Consider the following 25,926-nt stretch of genomic DNA (forward strand, 5'->3'; position numbering starts at 1 on the left):
GCATGATGGTGCGCTCTTGGAGGAGCAATTTGGGTTCAAACCTCGTGCACGAACAATATAACTTGATTTTTTAGTAAAGAATGAATCGCCTCCCAGTTCACCAGCTCTTAACCCTTTATCATTTGTTTATATATTTATTGAACCTAAACGAACAAACAATTGTCTAATTTTATTCACTTTGAAGCAACAATCTCAAAACTATGGGAGGAAATGTCACTGAAAGTCGTCCGTGACACGTGCGTTGGAGTTTAGAAGCGGTTTGAAGCTCGTAAAAAAGGGTAGGAGTGGGGGGTGAATCCGAAACATATTTTTTAATTGATTTGTATAAGTTTCTCTTTAAAACAAAACACTCTGATGATAGAAATTGGTCCACCCGTTAAGAAAATATAAATGATTGAATTTGAATTGAACTGTGGGGGGGAAAATATTAAAATTAAATTAAAATTAAATAACTGGACAATAAAAAGCAAAATCAGCACCGCGGAAGGAGATTACAAAAAACAAAAAGAACCCAATACCAAGTCGAACAGAACAAATGAATAGCATTATTGCGTCCTCTCAGTCTGCTGCGTGTTGCGTGCCCGAAAATCCCGATAGCGAACCGATTAAAACACCGTATCCTTGCTTTGATGCAGCGCCACAGCTGGTTCCTTCGTCGCGGCGGCGTCGCAAACAAAGGAAACGTGGCTATGCTGTATGCACCGATGCTCGCCACCAAACGCAGGGTCCTCGGGACGGGGGGAGGGGGGGGGGGCTACCTCGGTGTGACACTCGCGGCGTGTTTTGGGGGTGTGCGAGCGCGCGCGAGTTTCGCGAGAACAAATCATGCGCTCTCTCTCTCTCGCGAGCCCGCTCCCGGATTCGTGCGCCCGTCAGTCAGAAGGAGAGCATATATTATAGCTAACGCGGAGCGCATGCAGTGATACACAGAGCGCCACCACGAGAGCAGGTGCGCAGCACGAAAGCAAACAAGCGCTGTGCTGTGGAATCTGCGGTGTCGGTGGAGCTTCCAACCAAATAAAAAACAAAAAAAAAACGCTATGATTTGTGTGTAGGGGGGGCCACCGTGGAATGTGTGTCAAACCGTTTCCCGTTCGTCCGGATTATATCATGTAGGGCAGGGTATGTACAACCGTCTAAACTGGCTGGCTGGCAGGCTGGCACACGTCTAGCTTCCCGAGCTCGTGCACTCTCGTCGTGCAAAACTGTGTACCCCCTGTGTGTGAGAGAGTGTAGTGTGTGGTGAAAGAGGTGTTTTTTTTTTGTGACGTGAATGCATGAAAATTACGCCCCCGCCCTGGCCCTCTACTCACCCGGACTGGTCCGGGCACCAGTCTTGCGTCGTACGTCGCGTAATGTAAAAGGCCTTGAGGGGGAACAACATGACCAGTGCGTAAAGGCGTTGGAAAGGGGGAGCTAGAGCACCACAATGCACCTGTGACTCAGCCACCACCCCCCCTGGGCTGGGTGGTGGTGTTTCAAAAAGGGGTGATAGTTTACGTTTCGTTTGCGTTAACAGCCCTTTGTAACCGCTCGGCCCCACTGCACGAGCTGCAGCTGGATTCGTTTTAACATCAGAAGCGAGAAGAAGCGGCGTTTGCGTTCGTGTGTTTTTTTTTTGTTTTTGCTAATTCATCAAAATGTGTCACTCTCTTGCCTAACTCCGCAAAGGCGTTTCTAGGCTAGGCGATGGCAGCGGCTCGGTATGACAGCAAGAAGCGGAAGTTTAGCGAAGGCCACCACCCGATACAACCGCGCGCAAAACCCTCCTCCCCGATGATTCTGCCGGCCAGCAGAAGGAAACCGACGAATGTTCTGCCACCGAACGCCACACCAAGCGTGGTGCGTAAGCTAGCGACGGTGCTACCACGGATGCACCAGTCGACGGCACCGATCTGCGCGGTTCCCGTGCCCGTTTGCACCGTTGGCACCGTGCGGAAGGTCGTGATGGCGGATAATACCGACAGCAGTGGCCAGCTCGGGGCACGCTCGGTGGATGCACCCGCCAAACCAAAGCCAGCGGGCCCGCCAGCGGGTGGCTTGAATGCGATTGTCAGCTTTGCTGGCAGTGGTGCCCTGCAGGTTAGCATTCCGGCGCGCTCGCAATCGCAAAGCCCCGCCGCCGCCGTCGCCGCCGCCGCCACCGCCGCCGCCGTACGGACGATAGCATTTGCGAAATGTTCCCGTGAGGCGAAGGACAGTGTGCCGGCAGGCCCGCGGTCTACAGCGGCATCGGAGACGATTGCGGGCCAACCCGAGGCACAGTACAATGTCGCTCCAGGTTGGCGGCGAGTGGTGCGCAATCAAGTAGTCGTTTATATAAGGTAATTCACCCGGGAGGGGCATGGGAGAGTCCGAAAGGGGGGATTGACGATTTTATATTTTTCTGGGGTTTTCCTTCTTGTAGTCCCTCGGAGAAGATGCTGCACAATTTGAAGCAAGTACGGGAGTATCTGCTTTCCGCTGGCACCTGTAAGTGCGGTCTACCGTGTCCGTTTCATCCCGATGTGTTCTTTCAGTTCGATTGTCAGGTAAGGGGGGATTACAGGGTGTACCATAAAAACAAAAACCATCGTTGCTGCGTGATGGGTCGCCAGAAAAAGTACAAATCGATACTCGTTAGAAAGCTGATAAGTTTCTCTAGGTAGCCCCGGAGAGTTTTTGTTGAATTTCCTATTTTACGATTTGTGGCCTGATTTTTGAAGTTGCAAAAGTGATGCTTTTTGCGATTCTGCCATAAAAAACGAACTTCACAAATCTGTTGTAAAAAAAAAGTATCAACAATTTTCACAAAATCTCGACGGGACTACCTGGCAAAGAGTGTAAAGATTATGTGTAAAAACTTTCAAAACGATCGGCCCAGTAGTTTTTACGGTACTGGATGGGCACCGACTTTGAGAACGTTGGTTTAGGGAAACCAACGTTGCCGACCTGCTACGCGTGTTTTCTAGGTCTTGGCCCTTCAGAACACAGCCCTGAATAGAACGTTTAACCCTGTAAACAATGCCAAAGATTACTTCTGAGAACCGCTGTTATTGCTACGAGATTTTTTCTTGCGTGCGAAGCACACTCGCGACAAAATCCAAAACAGAGCAATGGAAACATTCTCATATTTCTTGCTTATGGGTTACACCCTGTAGATATGTTTTCCAATTGCATATTTTTCCTGTTCGAATTTCTCCCCGTTCGAAACATTCAGGTACCGAACTTAATGTTGGAAACATCGAAAAATGGGAAAACACTCTGTTCACATTCGTTTGCTTCGTCGACGGTTCGCTCTGAAACGGCCCATACAGGTAAATGTTACTGTGTTTACCTTCGCAAAGTGTGCACACGTCTGACTGTTTTTTGGTTTTAATTTTGCAGCATCCGTTGGCTTGGATCGTAAGAATCCTTTCTCGAGTGCAGGAGCGCAGCACGAACTGACCACCACAAATCGTAAAGCCCGCTCGGGAGCGTTGAAAAAAATACCATCCTGGCGCAAAAGTGTATCTCCGGTATCGCTATCCAATCCTGCTGCTGCTGCTGTGGCGGCCCCAGTGACCACCCAGGCCACGAAGCTGCCGCTAGCGACGAAACTTGCCGGTCCTCTTTCCACCACCTTCGTGTTCAACACACAAGCACAGTCTCAGGCGGCCCAAACCAAACCACTCAGTATATCGATCGGTGAAAATCAAATTCAAACCACAGACTACCCGGCAAAGGGAGCGGTGGATGGTGGCAGTGCCGCCGCGACGAAGAGCTCACCCGGGGAGAAGAAAGTCACGTTCAAGGATGATCCAACGGGCTACCTGAACCAGCAGACGGCCATGTTGCACAGTTCAATATCCATTCTCCACTCGCCCGACCGCCGGTCACCGGGACCGGTGCCCGGTGGTGTGGCCAGCAACCGTCAAGCGGCAACCGTCAGCGAAACGGCCGCGAATAAAGCCGCCCCACTTTGCCGCAGTAAAACGGTGAACCGGATAGTGCCGATGGTGCACACGGTGGTGGACACGTTGCAAAAGGAACGCCCACCGGTGGCGAGCAAAAACCGGGCGCCTTCGTCGTCTGGGTCAGCGCCAATCGCCACCGAAGTCCAGTTAGTCGGTGGAGTGAGGCGAAAGTGCAACCAAAAAACCAATAACACCCCCGCGGCAAATGTTGAGCCGAAAGCGTCCCTCGCTGTCCGTAGCGAGGCGCGTTCCGCCGTGCCCGATCCGTGCTCGCCGGCAAAGCAAACCAAATTGAACCCGGCACGGAACAGCGAGCCAGCCAGTGGTGGTGCTGGGCCGTTTGTGAAGCTGGTAAACACGTCGCTGGCGTCCTGCCAGCAAATGCTGCCCGCTGGAACCATGGCAGGCAAAATGGAGCCCACTTCGTATCCCGCCAACGTACAGACTCTGGCGGGAGGTTCGATGGCTTCCACCGGCACCGGCCACATCGTTGTCATCGATCAGAACGCGCCAGCGAGTGCTGAGGCGAACCACTTTCAACTCACGGGTTACCCGGTACGCCCATCGCCAGATCAGTGCTACATTGGGGCGGCAAAACCGCCAGCGCAACTGGCGGGCTACGATATCAATCGGAATCACGTTGTTGGCAGCGACGGAACGGTAACGCCCGTGCTGCTCAATGGTACGAATATTATCGTAAACAATACCGCGCCCCCGGCGCAAATGTTAGCAACCATCAACGGGGTACTGTCGAGCGAAACGGCAAATACCGTCGTAGCAAGCAGCCGCCAACCGGGTGTGAAGGCGCCACTGGTGACCAACGAGCTTGGCTTTGCGTTGGCGTCACCACCGGGGCCGCCAACCGCTTCCCCGATGGTAAACATGCCGGCGGATACATCCAACAACGGTTCAACGTGCTTCACCAGTACGCCCCTCTTTAGCACGAACGATAGTGCCGCATTATCGTGCTTTACCTCGCTCCTCTGCAAACCCGCTGCCGCCGGTCAGTTGGAAGTGCACAATAGCAACCCAAGCGTGACGGCACCACGTGACCGTGCGCAAGACAGTGCCTCGATTCGAGCGAATAAGCTGCAAACGATCAAAAGGGCAAAGGTCAATCCAACGATTGTATCCACCTACTCAAACAACAGTGCTGGTAACATACTGCTCTCGAGTCCCTCGGTCGAGCTACAGCAACCGGTACACCATCACCATCACCATCATCACCATCCGCAACCATCACCAGCACCAGCAATGCAGCTGCAAGGACCGTTTGTGCAGGTCAATCCGTATGCCAGCTTGCAGAACATTCAGCTCACGCCCAGCCTAGCCGGTATCACTGTCGTGCCCGCCTCTAAACCGAACACACTCGGTACCCTCGGCTCTTCTACACAGATCGTAATGGCGGCGGCGGCGGCGGCGGCGGCGGCGAACACGCACACGCAACTGCACCATCACAACCAAGGGCAACCGGCTGCATACAATTTGCTCGGGCACAGCCAAACCATCCTGCTACCGACCACCGGCATGATAGTGGCTGCCGATGCGACCAACACTACCGCGACGCTACTGCAGGTACAATCTGTGTCACAGTGTACCGGTGGCACGACACCGGTGCTAACGGCACCGGCCGGCCTCGTACTACGCACGCAAAGCATGCCCACGGGACACAGCAAACCGACCGCGAGTTTTCTGCCCACTATAACCCACCAGCCGTTCACGCTGATCGCCGGTAGCGGTGCGAACGGCAACGGTAGACACGTTTCGCCGGGTACCGTACTGCAGCCGTCGGTTTTTGCTACCTCTTTTAATGGCATCAGAAGTGGTGACAGTGCGCCTGGTGGTAGTGGTGGTGGTGGTGCTTACGTTGGAAGTAACGCGGCCACTTCGTCGAATGTCGTTGGTGCGAAATCGATTACCCAACTAGCACCGCACTGCACTCCACTGCAGCTACAACCACCGATAGCGCTGGCGGCTAGCGGTGCGCGTAAGGTGGACGGTGTACGTGCGGCTACCGCGGACACGGCGCTACTAGATGCGGGCACACCGTTCGCCGAGCCAGTGCTTGTGCACTGCGACACTACGGCACGCTGCCACGCGATTAGCTCGGAGAGTTTCAGTAAGTTCGGTGGGTCCCCGGCGGAGGTAAAGGTGGCCGATAGCACGGCCAGCATTTACTACCTCAAGGAAGGTGGTTGTGCAGCCGGCATCGATGGTAGTACGGTGAGTGTCTACCTACTTTCCTGCCTACCACTACACCTTCTACAGTTAACAACCGTTCCCCTTTCCCCCCTTTTGCTCTGTTCTACAGTCTACAATCAACAAATGTACTGCTAGCGTGGAATCGGTCGAACCGGCAGCACGCACGGCACGTGATAAACAACCGGCGAAGAGAACGGGACCAGACCACCGTACCGTGTCGCTGACGAGCAACGACAACCGCTGCGCAATGCTGGACGACAATGGGAACGAAACGAACCGGAACGGGCTGGCATTCGGTGGCGATGGCCAGCGAGCGTATCCGCTACCGATTGGTATCGGTGTATCGCCCTTAAAGGAGGTGCCACGCAGCGTTCCCATGGTGGTCGATGCTTTGGAGGGACGAGCGAAACAGCACTCGAACGGTAAGCAAAACCACCCCCTCCGCCCCCTCCCTTTTTAGCTAGACGCCCAGTAGTAACGGTGCAGTAAAGTTTGATCCGACTATCAGCGACACTCAGCTAGTATTTCATCTAACCTTCTACCGCTAATGAACCTTCTTCGTAACCTTCGTTTTGGGTAGAGATTTGATCCTAATCCAACTTCACTTCTCTTTCTGCTAACCAAACATCGCTGTGATTGCAACTGTTGTTGTTTTTTTGTTTTGTTTTGTTTTGTTTTGTTTTCCTAATCAGGGAAAGATCAGTTTCTTTCAAATGCACTCGGTACGATATGCGGCCTTTTTGTGTGTTGGGCGGGGCTCACTTGCTAATTATCACTTGCTAATATTTCACGGTCTGGACTAAACCGTTTAACCCTTTTCCTAGCCGCTGGCATAAGTTCTATGGCATAGTTTAACACTCACCCACAGCAATGCGATTTTACAACAACTGATACCAAGTATCTGTTACCTTTTTGGGTGGGGCGAAATTCAGATGCTATGAGTCCAGGTCCAGGATGTTCGTCGCAGCGCGGTACGATTCCGCCGATTCGCCCACCGGATACCGCCGGCGTTTGCGGCCCGACCGAGACCGAGTCACCACCGGCAGCGACCTGCCGGTTTGGCGTTGGCGATTTGGTGTGGGGCGCGGTACGAGGATATCCGGCCTGGCCGGGCAAAGTGTGGCCGGGACCGTCCGCCGCCGCCGGTCTGCAGGAAGAGCGCGAGCGCTGGCCAACGGACGATTGTGTGTGGGTGCGATGGTTTGGCATTCGGCGCATTAGCGCCGAAAAGGTGGCGGTGGCCACGTTGAAAAGTCTCTCCGAAGGCCTCGACGCACATCACCGGGCGCAGAAGGATGCGAGAAAGTGAGCAACTTATGGTTGACATTCCGAGATGGTTTGGTCGGGTCGGGCCGTTCGATGAGCGTGCGCCCCCCCTTCGTATAGGACGTGCGGACCTTTCATCTCATGCACGACTCAACAGTCAACGTCTTCCTTGCGATTGTAATGCTCGAAATGTTAATACTGAAATATGTGTGGGGGTTTTTCTTTTTGGTTTTTACTCAACAGGAGCCGTAAACTGAACCCACAGCTCGAGCATGCGATCCAGCAGGCTATGCTGGAACTGGACCGTGCCGCAACGGCATCAACCGATGCACGCGCTACTGTCGATAGGGCAGGGAGCAGAATGGCTTCACTTGCTATTGATGCTAAGCGTTACTCTACGGGCCGGAAACAGCGCCAACAGCGGCGCCCCGGGCGCCCCGGTCGCCCCGGTCGCCCCGGACGCCCTCGGCGCCATCACCGCAAGGGAAGAGTGGCCAACGAGCGGAAACTTCGCCACTGACGACGAGAGATGTGTTTTTATCCATCCGCTACCTGTCATGACGCGCGCAGTCAAATCAAAGAATGGACCCCATTGGTTTGAAACGCTGAAAAGGGTTAATTAATTAAGCGAGCCTACCCGCGAATGGCTTCGATCGTATGATGCCAATTATAGCTGCTAATCAAAATTGTGATTTCGTCTCTAGCGAAGCGAACCTTACTTTTCGTTTCCAACAGTAATCAATTACGCTTCCCTAATGTTATTTTTATACACCATGAATTGAATAGCTGCTATAGACCATGACCGCATGGGTAGATTGTTGAAAGAAGCGGAACACATGCAGCGCGGAATAGAGTTTGGAAAAGACCTCTTCGCTCTCCTGTTTCCAAATGTGGCTACCACGAGAACTTCCATTTGCTCTATCTTTTGTTTGTTTGTTTGTTTGTTCATGAATTCGTTTTAATGAGACGTTTTAATCACATTTCTCAGACTGTTTCTACTCAGTAGTGTTTTGGGACCCCAAACCCCCTGAATGATTACACAAGAGATGTGATGGTTGAGTCTTACCAAATATGTTTAATTCATCTCAAGTAGGTAGGAAAGGAATATAGAAACAATCAAATTGGAGCGGCGGGCATATTTGCGCTGTGTATTGATGATACTGATGTTATCTTTCATCGCTGCTAATTATTTATGTATTTGCCTATATACTGCGTGTACAGAAAGGAGAAAAGGTAAAGGCACCGCGTTCGAAAATGTGTTAATTTTATGTTCAAGCTTCTCTAGTATTGTAATTTTAATCACTTAATGGTTGTTATTGTTATTTATAAAAGAAAAATCAACACCTGTTTTGTAATTGAATGCAGTGTGATTTTCGGTTTTTGTTTTTTTTATGAACCATTAATCGTTTATTTAATTTTCGCAACACGACAGACAATAAGATTATCTGTGTGTGTGTGTGAACGCACATGAACCACCAGAAATGTTAAGTAATGGATGTTAACCAATTTGGTGAGAGTTATATCAGGAACCGCGCCGACAAGGAATGGGTATGTTGGAGTTCAGCAGCAACACAATACAAGCGTGCAATGTTTCGTTCGGGCAGGGTATATAAATGCCAACGGGCTAGATGTGTAGATTCCGAAAGAGGGGGGGGGGGGGGAGGGTCAAAATCTTGTAGCTAATACCAGGAATGAACCACCAGACTGGTCCGACTGGTATCCCTATCGGTAAATTTATACAAATGATAAGAATTGTTTCGTGAACTGTTATTGATGTTATTGTTGAAGATACAAGGAGTGTCGCGACCACCCGGCAACAGCGAATGGCTCGAAACAGATTGTTACCGTAGTAGTAAATTATTAAATCAATTTGTAAAGCGCGACTCCTTGGTGCAATAAATGGAATGGAATGAATCATACAGAGCAGCGGTTCGTTCGTACGCAGTTTTCCCCTTTCCTGTTGAGATGCATAGCAAATAGTGTCCTTTTTTTTTTTTGCCCGGAAGCAATGTAATTTACAGGTCGTGCATGCTTTATGTGCAATTTAAATTTGAACTTTTCAAAACCAATTCGCCCGTGGTAAAAAATTTAAAACGCCCCGCACTCGCCGAGGGGTTTCAGCCGAGGGTCGGGAAAATGTTTCGCCTTTTTTCCGAGCCGTTAGCAGGCGAGCAGCCAGTTTTCCCGCACCTTCAACTTTTGGAACCCGGGTCGGTCTAAACGGGTTAGCATAATATTTTTCTTTGGCAACCAAGGCGCAGGCAGTAACGCAATCCGGTGAAATTCCATTTTCCGCATTCCCAATTCCCAGTGCGTCGCAGTATCCGCGGGTACGTATTTGGAGGTAGTGCTTGGGAAAAGCACCCGGTTTGGCTGTGATTATCAAATAAGCCAAAAAAAAAAAAAACACTCGCTCCTTTCCACGCACGACCCTGCAGAGATCCCGGGACAGCGTTTGGCGATCGGCGATCATGGCAAAGGTTTCGAACGCGGCCGCCCCGGCGGATCTGCCGTCACAGGGAGAGCTCGATTGGATTCAGATGCGGAGCGATTTCTCCGGCATGCACGCCGAAACAACGAAGGAAAAGATGGCTCGTAAGGTGAAGGAGAACCCGCTGGTGCCGATCGGTTGCGCAGCGACACTGACGGCGCTCGGGCTGGGGCTCTGGAACTTCCGCAAGGGCCGGTCCCAAATGTCCCAGTACATGATGCGCGCCCGTATCTTGGCGCAAGGGTTCACGGTGATCGCGCTAATCGTGGGCGTGGGGATGACGTACGGAAGCAAGGAAGCTTCCAAAAAGTAGATGCTATCAGGAAGAATATACCATATATTGTAAACTCGTTAGGTAACCACCCTGGAACGTACATTTCTTTTTCCTCCCCCCCCCCCCCCCCCTAACGTTCGTTGCAGCACGGCAGCTCTGCTCTCAATCAACCGTCCCCTCCGTGGGCATCCGGGTTTCCGCCGGAGCCGGGTGGAAGCCATCGCCGTCGGTTGGCTTGAGCAACAGCAGCCCGTCCGCCCCCATCCGCATACACTCGAAGTGCAGCACCAGGATGGGCTGTGACCAAATCCGGGCCTCCAGATCGAAACACAGGTGCACGTTGCGCCCGGGCGTGTAGATATCGAACAGCCGCAAACACAGAGTGGCCATCACGGGAACGTACGGTACCGGTACCGGTAGGCAGAGTGCCGGCGGATTCTTCGCCGAGAGCGTGCCCGTGTACACCGCCGTGTCATTCATTGACACCTCCAGATTGATGGCGAAATCGTACGGCTCGTAGCTAATGGCCGAACAAACTGTTGACGTTGGAGAGCGAAAATTAAAAACCATTTATCGGGATTGCACCGTAGAGCATAATAGGGCGGGCCGACATACCTTTTTGGCTGAAATTAAACCGTTCCATCCGCACCCCGGTACAGCACAAGCAGCCGAGTGCTGCACACGAACACTGGGGGTCGTGAAAGACGGTGCGCGGTCCATCATCATCGGGCCCCAGCATCTCGCCATTGGTGACCGCTGGGTAGTGGAACGGGCCGTTCGTTTCGATATCGTAAAACTCTAAACCGTAAACCGGGTTGGGCGCATTAACCGGTGCCGTCGGTTTGAGTGGCGCCAGCAGCATCCAGCAACAAATCCAACCCGCTCGTCTCATCTCATGCCAACGGCCAATTTTTCAAAAAAAAAAAGAACCACGTTTAAACGTGTCCTGTTGGATGGCGCAACACGCACTGCGCACTGCGAGCTGTGCGACTGACGTAGCCATGAAGAGGTAATTTGGAGTCAAATAAAACGGAACCTCTACCGACGTTAATAGCGACGAGATGACGGACGGGTCTTCCTTGACACACCATTGTTAGCCTTTTTTTGCTGTGCCAGTTCCAAGTCCTCTTCTTCCTTTCCGCGACCGTTTTGCTGAAACGTTTGAAAACACAGTTATTCAAACCGTTCCCACCGGAACGGTAGGCTTCTCCCAAAAGGTGCTGGTGCGAACCCGGCGAACAGAGCAACGGGAGTGCACCTCGGCTGTACGTTATCATCTTGATCGCTCGCCCCTTCCTACACGTCTACTACCGATTTATCGGGTAATTTAAAGCGTAAAGTTATGGGGGGGGGGGGGGGGGCAAAAAAAGGACGAATCTAACCCTTTCGACCGCCATTCATAAACACAGAACAGGAATCAGCATTTTGTTTCAAGTTCCCCCGCCCCCTCTCCCTCGTAATGTTGTGTGAGTCGCATTCGCTTCCACGAATACCATTGTGCAACATGTTGATGGAGGTGGAAGGGGTGGGGGAAAGGTGGTGGCGCCGCAGCGAGCACTGGAAGCGAGATGATGATGACGACGACGACGACGACGACGACGACGACGACACCAACATTGCGAAGATGGGCGCACACATATGTATGCGTTTATGCTGCGCCTACGGTGGTACAGCAGCAGAAGCAGCAACAAAAGCAAGAAGCAGAAACAAAAGTGGCCTCCTGCAACCCAGCAGCACCAGCAGCAGCAGCAGCAGCAGCGTAGCACACGGGGTACAGCGTACGTTAGTTTGGGGCGCACGGACGAATAGCTCGGCAAAAGCTAGTAACACACAACCGTGTTCCGAGTGCCACACTACTGGTGCTGGTGTGGCAACAAATCAGTGGGGACGCAATAAATGCCCCACATGTGGTGTAGGGCCCCATCCGGCCGCAGAACCGCCGCTGTCTCGTCGTGCAGGGAACCCTCGAACCACCGAACCACCGCAGCCGAAGAATAAGATGGCGATCCTGGCCTGTGAGGATGCGGCCCATGGTGTAGTGCTTCGTGTTATTATGCGAATGTAAAAAAGAAAAAACGTAAAAAGGAAAAACAGTGTAATATAACTGGACTCCAAGGATCGACAGGCAGCGCAAGGAGTGTGACAGTGGCGTAGAAGGCGTTAAGGTGCGTTATTGTCCGTGCCGTGTTCCGTGAGTGTGTGTGGTGTTACCGCTGGGGGTGAGTGTGTGCCATTGACCGAAACCGAAATGACCAACGAGGAACGAGGCGGCGCGAATGGTGTGAATGCAGCCCCGGGCGTTGCATCCCCCCCCCCCCCCCCGGGGGTTTCCCGTCCATATTTGGATGGTGTGGCGTGGCCCCGCGCGCGTCTTCGCGCAGCACCAGCACCAGCAGCACTACCAATCCGTCCATCCATCAATACAAGAAGCAGCAGCAGCATTAAATGGAGGCCAGCGCACTAGTAAAGAGAGCAAGCGAGAGAGAGAAACAGAGAGAGAGAGAGAAACAGAGAGAGAGAGAGTGGAGCTGCGTCGACCTCCGTAACCTGCTGTCCACCCCCCCCAGTGGACGATCCCGTCTCGCATCAGAAAGCTCTGAAGGATTGCCGGAACTGGTGCGGAGTGGATCAAGTAACAACGGCGCTGGGCCGGGGGGGGGGGGGGAGGTTTTTTTTTCTTCTGCCTCCCTTTTTTGGGTTGTTGTGTCGGTCCCGTGGCCTTCCAAAACACGATGGGGATCCACAATCGGGAGCAGAGCAAAAAACCCGGGCCGGGGGACGCATTTCGAGCCAGCGATATCCGATCGCTCCTGGATCCAGGCTGGCTCCCGGACGGCCGAGACGGGCGGTTTTGTCTCATGGTCACTCCCAGAAAAGAAAAAAAAAGCGTCCTCCCAAAACGTTGTTTGACGTTCTGCGGCCACACGATACGGCGATTGGCGGCGAGATGCGCGAGATTCTTGCGCGCCCTCACCCACCCCCCGCCCCGCAGCAGCAGCAGCAGCTCCCTATCCACCACAGGTTGATTGGGAAGCAGCTCCAGCTAGTAAAAGCTCGCGGTTCCCCCCCCCCCACGATTCTCCAAAAAAAACACGCACACCTTCAGCGAAATCCCTTTTTCGTTTTTTTTTTTCTTTTTCTTTTTTTTTTTGGTTCAACAAATCTCTTTTCCAGTCTGTACTTCTCCACTCGCATCCTCCTGTCTCTCTTTTCTTTTTTCCTCCTTCATCATTTCTCTCTCTCTCTCTCTCTCGCTCTCTCACTCTTTCTCTCTTTTTTTTCCCTTCTCTTCCCGTTCTTCACCACCTTCTGGACTGGTCTTGATCTGTGCTCCATGCTAGTGCTACACCGTTCGCATGCTCTCGGTGTGCTTTTGTGCTCACCTGCGCGCACACCCACACACAACATACATACACACCCATCCATACATACATAGAATGAGAGAAATCGTAAAGAAAACTGAAATAAGGAGAGCGAAAGAGAGAGAGAGAGAGAGAGCGAGAGAGAGAGCGAGAGAGCCTGGCACGCACATACCTTTAATGCTAGTTCAGGTCGTTTTTCCCTTCCCCTTTTTGCCCAAAACCTTCTGGGCCCGATCCGACCAGACTCTTTTTCGTCTTCTTTTTCCCAGTCGCCCTCCTTATTGATCTGCCCCCGTTTGCGAGCAGCGCAACCCATGCGACCGGAGCATAAATCGCTCCAGGGTCATCGTTTTCGGGTTTTCTGTTGTTGTTGTTGTGTTGGTTGGTTGGTTGGTTTTTTTTTTTTTGTTGGTTGATTTCTGGTGCTGCTGCTGCTGCTGCTTGACACTGTTGTACCAGCGCTAAACTTTCTCCGTCACTCGCTGATGCTGTCTGTTGTGAGGGGGGTGGCAAATGGCAGCAGAATGCACGCCGAGCACCGCACACACATACACTCACACTGCGATGGGTTACGGTTTGTTAACCTCCCTTCTACACCAGAGAGAACACAGAGAGAGAGAGAAGAATAGGGAAGAATAGGGTTGAAGGCGTTGAGGGGGGAGTGTTCCCTCTACGCTTTTATGCTCCGCGATTGCGATTTCCAGTCCAGCAGCACCTGAGAGCAGCCGTAGGAGGAGGAGGAGGAGGTCGCCCGGATGATCACCCGTGACGCGCAGTGTTTTTAGAAGCCAACCAACAACGCGTTGCCTTTCCACCGGCACTGCACTCGGCGCCCTCTCTCTCTCTCTCTCTCGGGGGTGTTGCGGTGTCCTGCGGTTTTCTTCTTCCTCTCGAACGAGGTCTCGCTCTCTCTCGCGCGCGCGCGCGCGCGCGCTGTCTCCCGCATTCCATTCCTTGGGCAGTCTGTCTGCGAGTCTGCCCACTCGTACCGCTCTTCCTTGTCGCTCTGTTCTTTTCCTTTCCTCGCTTTCCGCCCGACCCACTCAACAGGGAATTGACTGGATTGCGCTTGCGGGAATGCTTCGGCTGGTGCGGGACCCCTAGGCGGGGTACAGTGCCAACAATGAGTGCTGGCGGCCCTCCTTTTCGACCCATCCTCGGGACCGTTTTCCTTCGGCGGTCCTTTGTGGGTCCTTGCACGCCGTTTTGTGGCCCATTCCGGTCCCCGTTTTGTGCTTTTTCCTTTTTCCTGTTTCGCTGGGAACATTTGGTTCTATCTCTCTCTCTCTCTCTCTCTCTCTCTCTCTCTCTCTCTCTCTCTCTCTCTCTCTCTCTCTCTCTCTCTTTTTCTTTCTCTTTTTTTTCTCTCTCTTCTCTTTTTTTTTCTTTCTATTTCCGTTTTGCTGTTCCCTCGTCCTGGTTCCTCCGAATTGCTATGTCGCGCATACAAAACACACACCCATACACACGAACGTGAAGAAACACGGCGTAGACAGTAGACGTTACCTCGCGGTTCTTCTTTCGCTCGAATCACGGGCTCTGTGGTGTTTTTTTTTTTCCACTATGCGATGCTGTTCAGTTGGCTGCGGCTTGCCCTCTAGCCCATCGAAGGTGCGCGTGCGCCCACCACCATACCAGACGCACAATAAGCATGCTCGCATATGCAAACAAACACGCACACACACATCAGTCGCGCGACTCACGCTTCGCTCTCTCTCTCTCTCTCGCTCTCTCTCGCCACGAATTCCGTTTGATCCTTGAGCGGCTGCTTCCACTCCCTCGTCCACAACTAAACGAAAACTTTTATGAGACGAAACGGAGAGAAAGTAATTGTGAATCGCATCGGAATCCGGGCGGCATCAACCGTCCAGCCAGCCAGCCAGCCAGCATCCTTCCAGCACACCGAGCACACATTCTCACATCCATACACACATACATACAAACGCACAGGCACAAGGAGCAAAATTGTATGAGAAAATATATTTACAAGGGATCCCGCGCTTGCTTCCCGCTTGCTTTCGCAGGGGAGCTTCGCTCTGCCCGGTTGCCCTTCCAATTCCAATGTGGTGCCCTGCGAATGGGATAAAGGGCGGCTCGCTCGCAGTGAGCGCGAGTGAGTTTAAACAGATTGGCGGCGGTATTGCGCGACTCGATGTCGGGTCCGCTTGTTTTTTTCTTTTATTTTTTTTTTCTTGTACACTCTTTCCACTCCATTATTGATCCAATCCACCGCTCTAAACAGTCGTTTCAGCTGTGTTTAGTATTGTTCGCAATTGTTTCCGTCTTGACTTGAAACTATTGTTTCCCTTGATTGCTCTCACTCATTCCCATGTTTTCTCGTTTTTTTTCTTCTCTCTCTCTCTCTGCTTTCTTCCTGCTTCTAGATACTCTTCATCTCTCCCACGCTCGCTCTCTCTCTCTCTCTGTCTCTCTTCACTCGGGAGCATAGGACAGGAGAACGCGTGCGTCGCGGGCGCGTGGCTAAATCGTGGGCGAGAAGGCCATCCACGACGACCACAATCAAACGTGTCAGTAGAAAGACGCACAATCAACCACAATCGCTGTCCCGGGGGAGGGGTGGGGGAGGGGCTGGAAACGCTTGGCGCGAGGCCCTCGAATAATGAGTAACGGCACGAGCCGCGCTGTACGGTGGCTGGTGCACGCACGCGTTAGGTTGGTAAAGTGATACAGATCCTAGTGACAAAACCAAGACAAACAGCAGTCGTCGTCGTTGTCGTCGCCGCGGGTGCCCCCACAAATTGCCCCAAACTGCGGTGCACGCACGCACCACAACATGGCACCGGTGTTGGTGTGGCCGCTCGCAAGGACAACCTCCGGTAGCATTGCAACGGCTACGACAGTCGATCCAATCCGTGCTGCCGCTGCTGCTGCACCGTCGACCGTGCATCGCCAGTTAGCGTCAGTGTACCGGCAGTAGTACTCTGAGTGTCGCCCCGAAAACACAGTTCGCGATTGTCCCCCTCTGTCCACGGCGTCCAAGCATCAAGCAACAATCAACAATCAATCAAACTCGGTTCCACCAAGAACGCTCCAACGATGCGGCGATAGTGCCGCCCGCCAGAAGGGGGCGCAGTGTGCGAGTGTGTGTTTGGAAGTAGCTAGCAGCTCGGCTAGCAGTGTGTGTGTGTGCCGAGTGTCCCGTGTCCCGAGATTGACCGTAGCGTACCGGGAAGAAAGTGTTGCCCCGGTTGTCCTTGCGCCCCGGGGCTCACCGGAAACGCTCAAAGAAAGAAAGCTTTGTTTGGCAGGGGGGGTGCGGGGGGACCTGGCTGACCGGTGGCCAGGCGCGTTCTTCGATCTCGTGGCCCTCCTCTCCGTTCCGCCCGGCGGCCAAGGCAGGCCGGGGTCGGTCTGGCACTGCACAGGCGCCCACATCGTCACGAATATGGATAAATATCGGTCGTTCCTGCTACTGCTGTGCTATGCTGCGCTGTACCGGAGGCTCGATGTCGTCCACGGCGATCAGGGTAAGTAGCATACGGATACGGTGCTCATCCGTCTCCGATTACCAAACTCTCTCCAGTTACTCCAGCGGGAAACAAAAAAACCACCCAAACAAAAACAGCCCAATAGCGCAGTTTTTTTTTTTTTTTTGCAAAATGATAATTGAAATCCAGTCGCGTTTCGCGTTTGCGCCTTCGCGACCAACACCGGGCCCCCCCCCCGGGTTGAAACCGAAACCGGATGAATCACGGTGGACACCTGTGTCACGCACAAAAACAATGGTACATTTATGTACGCCTCAGCGAACACGGCGCCGTGGTTGCTTCGACAATTGGCAAACGGCGGAAAGTCTGCGGAAAGGATTGAAATAGGAGCCAGCCGTGGCTATCGTGGCTCACTTTTTCTTGTGTTACTGTTTCTCTGACCTCGCTTCCCCCCTCATGTATCTTCCACAGTCGTTCTACTGGACACCACGAAGGAGGCAACGCTGGAATGGACCCGCTACCCATACGGACCACAGGCCCAGACTCCGGGGGTAAGTGTTTAAAAGGGGGGCGCTGCCCCCCCCACCTGGAAGCCTCCAATCTCCCCCACCCTAACACTTGCACACTCGGTGTGCTTGCTTGCTCGTTGCAGTGGGTCGAAGAATCGTTCACCAACTTCGTGAAGGGCATCAACTGGCGCAGCTACGTGGTGTGCGATGTCGCGTACAACAACGTCAACAACTGGCTCTGGTCACCGTTCATCGACCGGGGACCGGCCAACCGGCTGTACATCGAGATCCATTTCACGATCCGCGACTGCTCGCTGTTCCCCGGGAATGCGCTGTCGTGCAAGGAAACGTTCAGCCTGCTGTTCTACGAGTTCGATGCGGCGACGCGCGAACCACCACCGTGGCAGCCGGAAAGCTACAAGCTGATCGGGCGCATTGCGGCCGGCGAGGGCCGCTTCAACCAGAACTCGGACGTCGACATTAACGTGGAGGTGAAGAGTATCGCGGTGACGAAGAAGGGCGTGTACTTTGCGTTCCGGGACCAGGGTGCGTGCATTTCGGTGCTGGCGGTCAAGGTGTACTACATTACGTGCCCGGCGGTCACCGTGAACTTTGCGCACTTCAACGAAACACCGACCGGGCGGGAGGTGACCATTATCGAGCAGCAGATGGGCGTGTGCGTGGAGAATGCGGAAGCGTTCGAGCAGCCGACGTACCTGTGCAAGGGTGACGGCAAGTGGACGATCCTGAGCGGTGGCTGCCGGTGTAAGGTCGGGTACGAGCCGGACAGCGAGCGGCAGACGTGTAACGTGTGCCCGGTCGGCAAGTTCCGGTCGGCCGAGGTAAAGTCGTGCACGATCTGTCCGCTCAACTCGAAGTCGATCAAGAGCGGATCACCGTACTGTCCGTGCCTGAACGGGCACTATCGGCATCCGCGCGACGGCCGGCACATGCCGTGCTACAAACCGCCCGGTATGCCGACCAACCTGACGCTACTGTTTATCGATCAGACGAGCGCGATCCTGTCGTGGAACGCACCGCAACGGGCACCGGACGAGCAGCTGGATCCGGTGTTCCGCAGTGAGATAGTGTTTCGCGTCCGGTGCGCTGCCTGCACGTCGAACGTCGTCTTTAACCCGTCGAGTGAAACGTTCAACGATACGAAGCTGACACTGACGAACCTGGAACCGGTCACGACGTACACCGTGCAGATACACTCGCAGCACGGTGTCTCGTACCCGATCGTCAACCCGGACGCACCGGGGAGTGGAACCGGTGGTGGGACCGGGGGCGGTGGTGGTACCACGTTCGATAACGTCAGCACGGTCGGGTACACGGGCGGCGGTGGTGGGCACTACGGTGGTTACCATGCGACGGAACCGACACCGGTCGTGAACGTGCGGGCGGCTTCCGATCTCGACGAGATCAAGACAGAGTTTGCGGAGATTACCTTTACCACGGAGTCGGCCATTCTGAGCACCGTGTTTAACGTGAAGTAAGTGCAGGCGCGCGCGCGTGTCCCTTTGGAATCGAAACGGTAACGTTCTTTCTTTCTCCCACACACACAGAGTCATCCAAATCACCAACAAGGACGCCGATCTGGTGTGGGACAAACCGATGCACAGCGATTCACCGATCGAGTATTACGAGGTGCGCTGGTTCCCGAAGTCGGAGGTGGACGCCATGAACAAGTCCGTGCTGAGCACGAAGGAGTCGAAGGTGCACATTAGCGATCTGCTGGAGAACACCGAGTATGGGTTCCAGGTGCGCTGCAAAACGCTCAACGGTTGGGGCACGTTCAGCAACATCGTCTACGCCCAGACACACCAGAGTGTCAGCCCCGGTAAGGACGGCCTTACGGTAGCGTCTCCCCATTCCACACTAATCGAATTTTCTCTCTTGCTTCCCATCTCCCCTCGTCCCAGTGTATGATGATTCATTCCAAATGCGCATCGTTGCCGGCACTACCGTCATGGTCGTCGTCATTCTTGTGCTGAGTAGGTATTCCAACGGGGTAGTGCGGTGTGCTAAGGGTGCCAATTATGCACTAATTCACTCGCTCACGGTCATCACTTTCAGTCATCGTCGTCACAGTGGTATTCCTGAAGTCGAAAAGCCACGATGATATCGACAAAAAGACCAACAATCACCTGCCGCTACCGCTGGACTATGCCAGCAACGAAGGTATGTTTGATTGCTACACACTCGGTGTGCTCTGCACTCGTACTCGTTCCCCTGTTTTCCCCTGCACCCTGTTCCCCCTAAAAAAACCTCCTTGTTCTTTGTTGCTGTGATAATTTTTACGCCCAAACGGAAGCAGTGGTCTGTACGATCGCCGCTAGCATTCCCGTGTGTACATAACCCGCTCCGTTTTTTTTTTTGTGCTGTTGCATTTGCCAAACAGCTGTGATTACCGTGCGCAGCGCACTGCAACCAGTGATGGGCGCACCGACGAATTTCATTCTGATTCCGCCCCGCTAAAAAATGCACAAAAAGCGATAACGTCTGTCTGTACTTTAATTATCAAGCGCAAGGTTACGATCAACGTTTACCTTACCTTGGCTCTACTGAAGCAACAGCGGAGGGAGTCACGGCAGGCCTCGGCAGCAGGTAGGCCACCACGAAAACGTAAACAAAGTTGTAAGCTAAAACAAAACAATCCACAACTGCGCGGCGAATAGCGTACCAAAGCGGAAGGAACGCAGTCACCTACTGCTGCGCCGAAACTATGCCCCCCGCCCCCCTTGAAATTCCCGGAATCGAACTGGGTCGGAGACGACTCGGAGCTCGGCATCGACGTCGACCCAGATCGATTCCGGGAATTTCAGGGGGAGGCATAGTATCGGCGCAGCAGTAGTAACCGTTCCTTCTGCTTTGGTACGCTATTCGCAGCGTGGTTGTGGATTGTTTTGTTTTAGCTTACAACTTTGTTTACGTTTTCGCAGTCTACCTGCGCCGCTGGGCTCCCGTCTAGTAGAGCCATGGTCACATAATGAGGGAATCCCCCAAAACAATTAAACGTCGATCGAGACCATTACAGTACAGCGAGACGCCATCGACCGCTCAGCCATCGGCACCTGGTGCCTCTCGATTCCGGGAATTGAGACTTTGGGAGGGGGGCAAGTGCGGCGCAGCGCTGTGACTGTACCTTCCGCTTTGGTACGCTATTTGCCGCGTAGTTGTGGATTGTTTTGTTTTAGCTTACAACTTTGTTTACGTTTTCGTGGTGGCCTACCTGCTGCTGCCCGTGAGTAGAGAAAGACGCCATCGACGCTTAATTGGCCGCTTCGCAGGTACGCGATCCCCGAATCGATTCCGGGAAATTGCATTCACTTGCAGACTTGCGGGGGAAGCGTTTCGGCGCAGCACCGTGACGGCGTTCTTGTCTGCTTTGCTATAGCCATTCGCGCGATTGCGCTTGTTTTCCTTTTTTACATTAAAGAGGAGTTCATTGATCTTGTGATTGAACCTCGGTTCCGGGCTGAGGCCTGTTTTGCCCTAATCACTAATTGCAACCCAACTGCATGGCGCTCTCCCACCGCGTATTCTAAAACCTTCTTGGGACAACAGATCAGCTGCTCTCGTCCTCGGATAGCGGATTCATCTTCTTCTTCTTGTTGTTTGTTTACTTTTCTTTCCTTTTCGCGCAATCCGGACCAAAACCAAATATCTCGATCCAAAATTTGTCAACAAAACAAAACAAAAAACAAAAAAAAACTCATCACTCCTACCACAAGGACTTGTAGTCACCTATAGTAAGTGTGTGCGTGGCGCTGTGTCACCAGATTTGCCATATTTCGTGCGTGCCATTCCCATTCAACTGTAGTAGCTCCTATTTTCACAGTCGTCGAAACAGTCGTCTGTTTCGTGTGTCGCAAATAGAATGCTTTGTTCGTTTCTGTAATGTATCGTTGTTCGCATTTCATGTTCTGCAGAATCCCTGGCAGTGCCCTGTGCCGAGTATTTGAGTTTTGTAGGCCACGGTATTGCTGCATTTTCAGTTTTTCGTGTTGCTGCGTTACTGCGCGTGGTGTAGTGCATCACTTGCCGATCCACTAGATTCAGTTTGATGATGTTTTAGGTTTTACAACACTTTATCCGCTTGCTACGTGTAATATGGACAAACAACCTCCTACCTCCTATTAGCTTCCCTTATAGTGGCCCGCTCCTGTTTGACTCCTGTTTAAAAACGCGCTCCACCGTTGCGCCCTGTTGGCATTGCAATGCGATCCGGGCGGAATGGCTTAGCTAATTGCTTTAGTGTCCTTCAATGCGCCCTTTCTTTACTTACACATCCACTCGCCCATTACCTATCGATGGATTTATTCTTATCAATATATATATATATATATGTATCTGTGTTTGTGTGTTTGTGTGTTTTTTCGTACACTTTTCACCATTTAGTGCACGCGATGGATACGACCCCTATAGTCAAAACGATGAAAAGCAACGGTAACGTTTCACTTCAACTTCCACTGTTTCCTCCAACTTTCACTGCCTTTTTTAGAAGTCTATTAGAAGTGTCTTTGGCTATTGGGTGGGGTCTTCTACCATCTTCACTTCACAGGCCGTTAACTATTAATGGAATTAAAAATTTGGGAAAAAATTTACGAAACGCAAAGAAATGCTCGCCCGTAATGCTAATGCTTGCTGCTATCGTTGTACTACCGCTGCGGGTTGCACAAGTCCATTAGGATGTGCGGCCGCTACACCAACTAACACCTTTGTTTCGATAACCGACTTTGCATAACAACAAAAACCACCCTATCTGGCTCACTCTGTTTCGCTTTGCGATGGTTTTACACACTAGCTTCGATAAAGATGAACTAAAGAAGGAAATTTCGCAATCGTTTTCCTGCGTGAACCCACTGTGAATGTGTTGCACATTTCAACGAGTCATTCGGTCCCACGAGCCGCCAAACTGTTTGAGCGCTAGATTCGTCGCTTCGTCCTGTGCGTTTCCCTTGTTTCCCGCTACCCCCTATTGTATGCGTATGATAAGCTGCTTTGTAACTAATTGCTTTCTTTCTTTTTTTTTCTTCTTCTTTTTTTCTTTTTTGTTTTGTTTGCTTCGGTTGGCTATCATCAATGCCCGAAATCCTAATTCTACCGCTTCTTAAAAACACTCTACGCCTGTAACACCGCCGACGGTCTCGCTTACGTACTTTTGCCTTTTAACGCTTTCCTTTCCTGCCTCAAACAAAACTTCTATGCTGTTGCTGCTTGTTATATTGTTCGGTGGGGTAAATCATAACACATCCCAATCCCAATTTCTATTCACCCACCCGGCGCTCTCTAACTATCGCTTTGATTATGATGGATGTCGGTTTTCCGCTTTCCGATGGTATTGTTATGCACACGATTTTACCCGGTTCCCACTTACGATCGTGCCTGAATACACTCGTGCGGGGGGTTTGTTGGGGTTTGGTTGGGCTGGTTGTGGTTATGTTTTGTTTTTCGTTACCAAACTGGCTCCCCAAACTGGTTTATCTGCGTGCTTTTGTGGTACTTTTCGGTGTTTTGTTTTTAATTTATTTTGGTGACTTGCTTGAAAATGCCTACCTTTTTCGCTTTCCTTGATTGGTGGAAAGAAAAGGTGGTTCTTACGGGTATTACCGTCATCGTCGTAACAATTTTGCAGTGACAACACCGCTGTTCGGCACGAGCAGGAGCTACGTGGACCCGCATACGTACGAAGACCCGAACCAGGCAATACGCGAGTTTGCGCGCGAAATAGACGCCAGCTACATCACGATCGAGGCCATCATAGGTAGGTTCGAGCGTGCCGGATCGGCTGGTGACCGTGATCAGGAAGGAACGGTTTTGCTGATTCACATTATTTGCTCGCCCGTAGGTGGCGGAGAGTTTGGCGATGTTTGCCGGGGCCGCTTGAAGGTGCCGCCGAACTTTGTGCAGGAGATTGACGTGGCAATTAAGACGCTGAAGCCGGGATCGTCGGAGAAGGCACGGTGCGACTTCCTCACCGAGGCATCGATCATGGGCCAGTTCGAGCACCCGAACGTCATCTTTCTCCAGGGCGTGGTGACGCGCTCGAACCCGGTAATGATCATTACCGAGTACATGGAGAACGGTAGCCTGGACACGTTTCTGCGCGCCAACGATGGCAAATTCCAAACGATCCAGCTGATCGGCATGCTGCGTGGCATCGCCGCCGGTATGACGTATCTCAGCGAAATGAACTACGTGCACCGGGACCTGGCGGCCCGGAACGTGCTGGTCAACTCGCTGCTGGTCTGCAAGATCGCCGACTTTGGGCTATCGCGCGAGATCGAGAATGCCAGCGATGCGTACACGACAAGGGTTAGTAGAGCATCGATAGCCCGGCATCGATCGATATCGACTAGCCGCCCGTGTTGTTAGTGTTAGTTGCTTACCCGTTCCTGATCTCGTCTCGTCTTCTTTTAAGGGGGGCAAAATTCCGGTTCGCTGGACGGCACCGGAAGCCATCGCGTTCCGTAAGTTCACGTCGGCGTCCGACGTGTGGTCGTACGGTGTCGTGCTTTGGGAGGTGATGTCGTTCGGTGAGCGGCCGTACTGGAACTGGTCGAACCAGGACGTGATCAAGAGCATAGAGAAGGGCTACCGATTGCCGGCCCCGATGGACTGTCCGGAGGCGCTCTACCAACTGATGCTGGACTGCTGGCAGAAGCAGCGAACGCACCGGCCCACGTTCGCCAGCATCACCCAGACGCTCGACAACTTGGCGCGGCAACCGCAAGTGCTTCTCACCACACGCAATTCGCCCGACAATCCGGTCGCCCGTCTGGGTTCCACCGGTATTGTCGATGATCTGTCCCAAGACATGATGGTCACCGGTGGTGCTGGTGGAATCGGTAGCAGTTCACAACAACAGCAGCACCAGCAGCAGCAGCAGCAGCAGCAGCAGCAGCAGCAACAGCAACAACAGCAACAGCAGCAGCAGCAGCAGCAACAGCAACAACAGCAGCAGCAACGCGTCGGCGGTATGCTGCTAGGTGGGACGAGTGAACGCGTGCTCAATAGTGCTGGTGGTGCAAACGTCGTCCCGTCTGGCATGGGTACGCTCGGCTCTAGCCTGGGCGGACTGAGCAATGCGGGCACCATGACAGGTCCGTCGGCTCCGGCGATCTTCATCAACACTGATCTGTGGCTGGAGAGCATCAAGATGTCCCGGTACTCTCAGCACTTCAAGGAAGCCGGTCTCGTGACAGCACAGCAGGTATGGATCAGGCCGGATTTAGCCGCCTTTACCTTTCCAATTGCCACCCACATTGGTTTCTGATACCATCTTCCATATCTCTCCCACCACTCACGCAGCTCTCGCGGCTCACGGCACAGCAGCTATCCGACATGGGTATTACGCTGGTGGGCCACCAGAAAAAGATACTGCACCAGGCTAGGCAAATAGACACAATTATTTAAGTCTCTGGATGTTTGCTATTGTTCGTGGCGCCCGACAGTCGGCACGCTCATCCAACCCAGCTCTCTTTGGTGTGGCCATTATTGTGTGCACTGTGATTGGTGCAGCAGCAGCAGCAGCAGCAGCAACAGGAAAACCCCAGCGGTAATGGCCACGTTACGACTGAATAAAAAACGAAAAACCGTGAACGAAGGATAATCATAGGTTAAAAAAAGAGAGAGAGAAAAAAAATAATAACGCGACAGCTCAGGAACAGGAACGGCGGCGAACTCGGAACGGCAAACGGGAGTGTTTTCGGTCTCCTATGATTTAAGGGAGTGTGCCGGGTTTTTTGAAAACTGTCCAACAAAATGGTTCATGCGTACGCTGTATTAGCCAGCTTCAAACAAGAGAGATATCTGATGTTTATTTTGTTTTTTCTTTTGTTTCCATTGGTTTTGGGGTGCAAAAATGAAGAGATATATCCGCCTATTTCCTTGCTTTCCAATGAAACTTTTTCGGTGCAGCTGCAAGTGCAGCTGAATTACTTTCTTTACTGAAGAGATTTAAACGGCGCCATACGGTGTAGCACAGGAGCAACGCAGACTGTGTGCTGTTCGCCGATCGCCGATATCGTTTGAGTCAGGACCTTCGCCCTGATTGGAATGAGTAGGACGAACGCCACTTAGGGATTAGCAAGCAAGAACAACAATTATTAGCAATTAAAGGTGACGCATGCGAGCGAGTACGAACTGCATTTAATGACTGAAGGGAACGAAATAAAATAGAAAGAGAGAGAGAGAGAGAGAGGTGAAGCGAGCAGAGAAAGATAGAAAGAGAAAAAAAGAGAGAGAGATACACGGTCTGCACTGTGTTTGATCGATATATATACATATATATATAAAAGTATATATGATCTGTATATGATCTGAGCCCTGAGATTATGATCTATTGCGCCCTGATATGATAGAACAACGGACAGAAATACTCTAAACGAGAAACGGAGTGAGATGGAACGAAGTGGGGGTTATATCAACAA

The 25,926-nt window shown here is 52.4% G+C and overlaps 4 protein-coding genes across 10 annotated transcripts; 3 read left to right on the forward strand and 1 right to left on the reverse strand.

The window, feature by feature from the left end:
* The first annotated feature begins 933 nt into the window (after positions 1-933).
* On the forward strand, positions 934-8,763 carry LOC126571650 (uncharacterized). 2 transcript variants are annotated; one of them, XM_050230373.1, is made up of 8 exons: positions 934-1,122; positions 1,672-2,324; positions 2,408-2,531; positions 3,200-3,296; positions 3,367-6,158; positions 6,247-6,559; positions 7,070-7,442; positions 7,647-8,763. In XM_050230373.1, exons 2-8 carry the CDS (start codon positions 1,690-1,692, stop codon positions 7,921-7,923), a joined length of 4,611 nt encoding a protein of 1,536 aa, XP_050086330.1. In that variant the 5' UTR covers positions 934-1,122; positions 1,672-1,689; the 3' UTR covers positions 7,924-8,763. The 2 variants fall into 2 exon arrangements, with proteins under 2 accessions (XP_050086330.1, XP_050086338.1); XM_050230381.1 differs by lacking the exon at positions 7,070-7,442 and having other exon boundaries at positions 7,647-7,803.
* An 863-nt stretch (positions 8,764-9,626) lies between these two features.
* LOC126572242 (HIG1 domain family member 2A, mitochondrial) lies at positions 9,627-10,253 on the forward strand. The gene is made up of 2 exons (XM_050231398.1): positions 9,627-9,733; positions 9,842-10,253. Exon 2 carries the CDS (start codon positions 9,875-9,877, stop codon positions 10,205-10,207), a length of 333 nt encoding a protein of 110 aa, XP_050087355.1. The 5' UTR covers positions 9,627-9,733; positions 9,842-9,874; the 3' UTR covers positions 10,208-10,253.
* Positions 10,226-10,914, reverse strand: LOC126572210 (uncharacterized). The gene is made up of 2 exons (XM_050231348.1): positions 10,784-10,914; positions 10,226-10,704 (listed from the first exon to the last, which is right to left on the reverse strand). Exons 1-2 carry the CDS (start codon positions 10,905-10,907, stop codon positions 10,331-10,333), a joined length of 498 nt encoding a protein of 165 aa, XP_050087305.1. The 5' UTR covers positions 10,908-10,914; the 3' UTR covers positions 10,226-10,330.
* Positions 10,915-11,862: 948 nt separating this feature from the next.
* Positions 11,863-25,316, forward strand: LOC126571690 (ephrin type-B receptor 4b). Of its 6 annotated transcripts, none has more exons than XM_050230467.1 (12): positions 11,863-12,333; positions 15,915-17,018; positions 17,451-17,530; positions 17,632-18,983; positions 19,057-19,331; positions 19,414-19,485; positions 19,568-19,672; positions 21,226-21,243; positions 23,130-23,258; positions 23,343-23,809; positions 23,916-24,707; positions 24,806-25,316. In XM_050230467.1, the coding sequence occupies exons 2-12, from the start codon at positions 16,937-16,939 to the stop codon at positions 24,908-24,910; spliced, it is 3,477 nt and encodes a 1,158-aa protein (XP_050086424.1). In that variant the 5' UTR covers positions 11,863-12,333; positions 15,915-16,936; the 3' UTR covers positions 24,911-25,316. The 6 variants fall into 6 exon arrangements, with proteins under 6 accessions (XP_050086424.1, XP_050086391.1, XP_050086415.1 ...); XM_050230434.1 differs by lacking the exon at positions 21,226-21,243 and adding an exon at positions 21,893-21,940; XM_050230450.1 differs by lacking the exon at positions 21,226-21,243 and adding an exon at positions 21,893-21,940 and having other exon boundaries at positions 11,889-11,939.
* Positions 25,317-25,926: the final 610 nt, after the last annotated feature.

Source organism: Anopheles aquasalis, chromosome X (genome assembly GCF_943734665.1).
Source record: "Anopheles aquasalis chromosome X, idAnoAquaMG_Q_19, whole genome shotgun sequence".
NCBI classification, from domain to species: domain Eukaryota; kingdom Metazoa; phylum Arthropoda; class Insecta; order Diptera; family Culicidae; genus Anopheles; species Anopheles aquasalis.

Coding starts and splice junctions, on each gene's coding strand:
- LOC126572242 (XM_050231398.1), top strand. CDS start 9,875: ATGGCAAAGGTTTCGAACGCGGCCGCCCCGGCGGATCTGCCGTCACAG.
- LOC126571650 (XM_050230373.1), top strand. CDS start 1,690: ATGGCAGCGGCTCGGTATGACAGCAAGAAGCGGAAGTTTAGCGAAGGC. Junction 3,297..3,366: donor CTCTGAAACGGCCCATACAG/GTAAATGTTACT, acceptor TTAATTTTGCAG/CATCCGTTGGCTTGGATCGT. Junction 6,560..7,069: donor AGCGAAACAGCACTCGAACG/GTAAGCAAAACC, acceptor GGCGAAATTCAG/ATGCTATGAGTCCAGGTCCA.
- LOC126572210 (XM_050231348.1), bottom strand. CDS start 10,907: ATGCTGGGGCCCGATGATGATGGACCGCGCACCGTCTTTCACGACCCC. Junction 10,705..10,783: donor GTTTAATTTCAGCCAAAAAG/GTATGTCGGCCC, acceptor CAACGTCAACAG/TTTGTTCGGCCATTAGCTAC.
- LOC126571690 (XM_050230434.1), top strand. CDS start 16,937: ATGGATAAATATCGGTCGTTCCTGCTACTGCTGTGCTATGCTGCGCTG. Junction 18,984..19,056: donor AGCACCGTGTTTAACGTGAA/GTAAGTGCAGGC, acceptor CCACACACACAG/AGTCATCCAAATCACCAACA. Junction 24,708..24,805: donor GTCTCGTGACAGCACAGCAG/GTATGGATCAGG, acceptor CCACTCACGCAG/CTCTCGCGGCTCACGGCACA.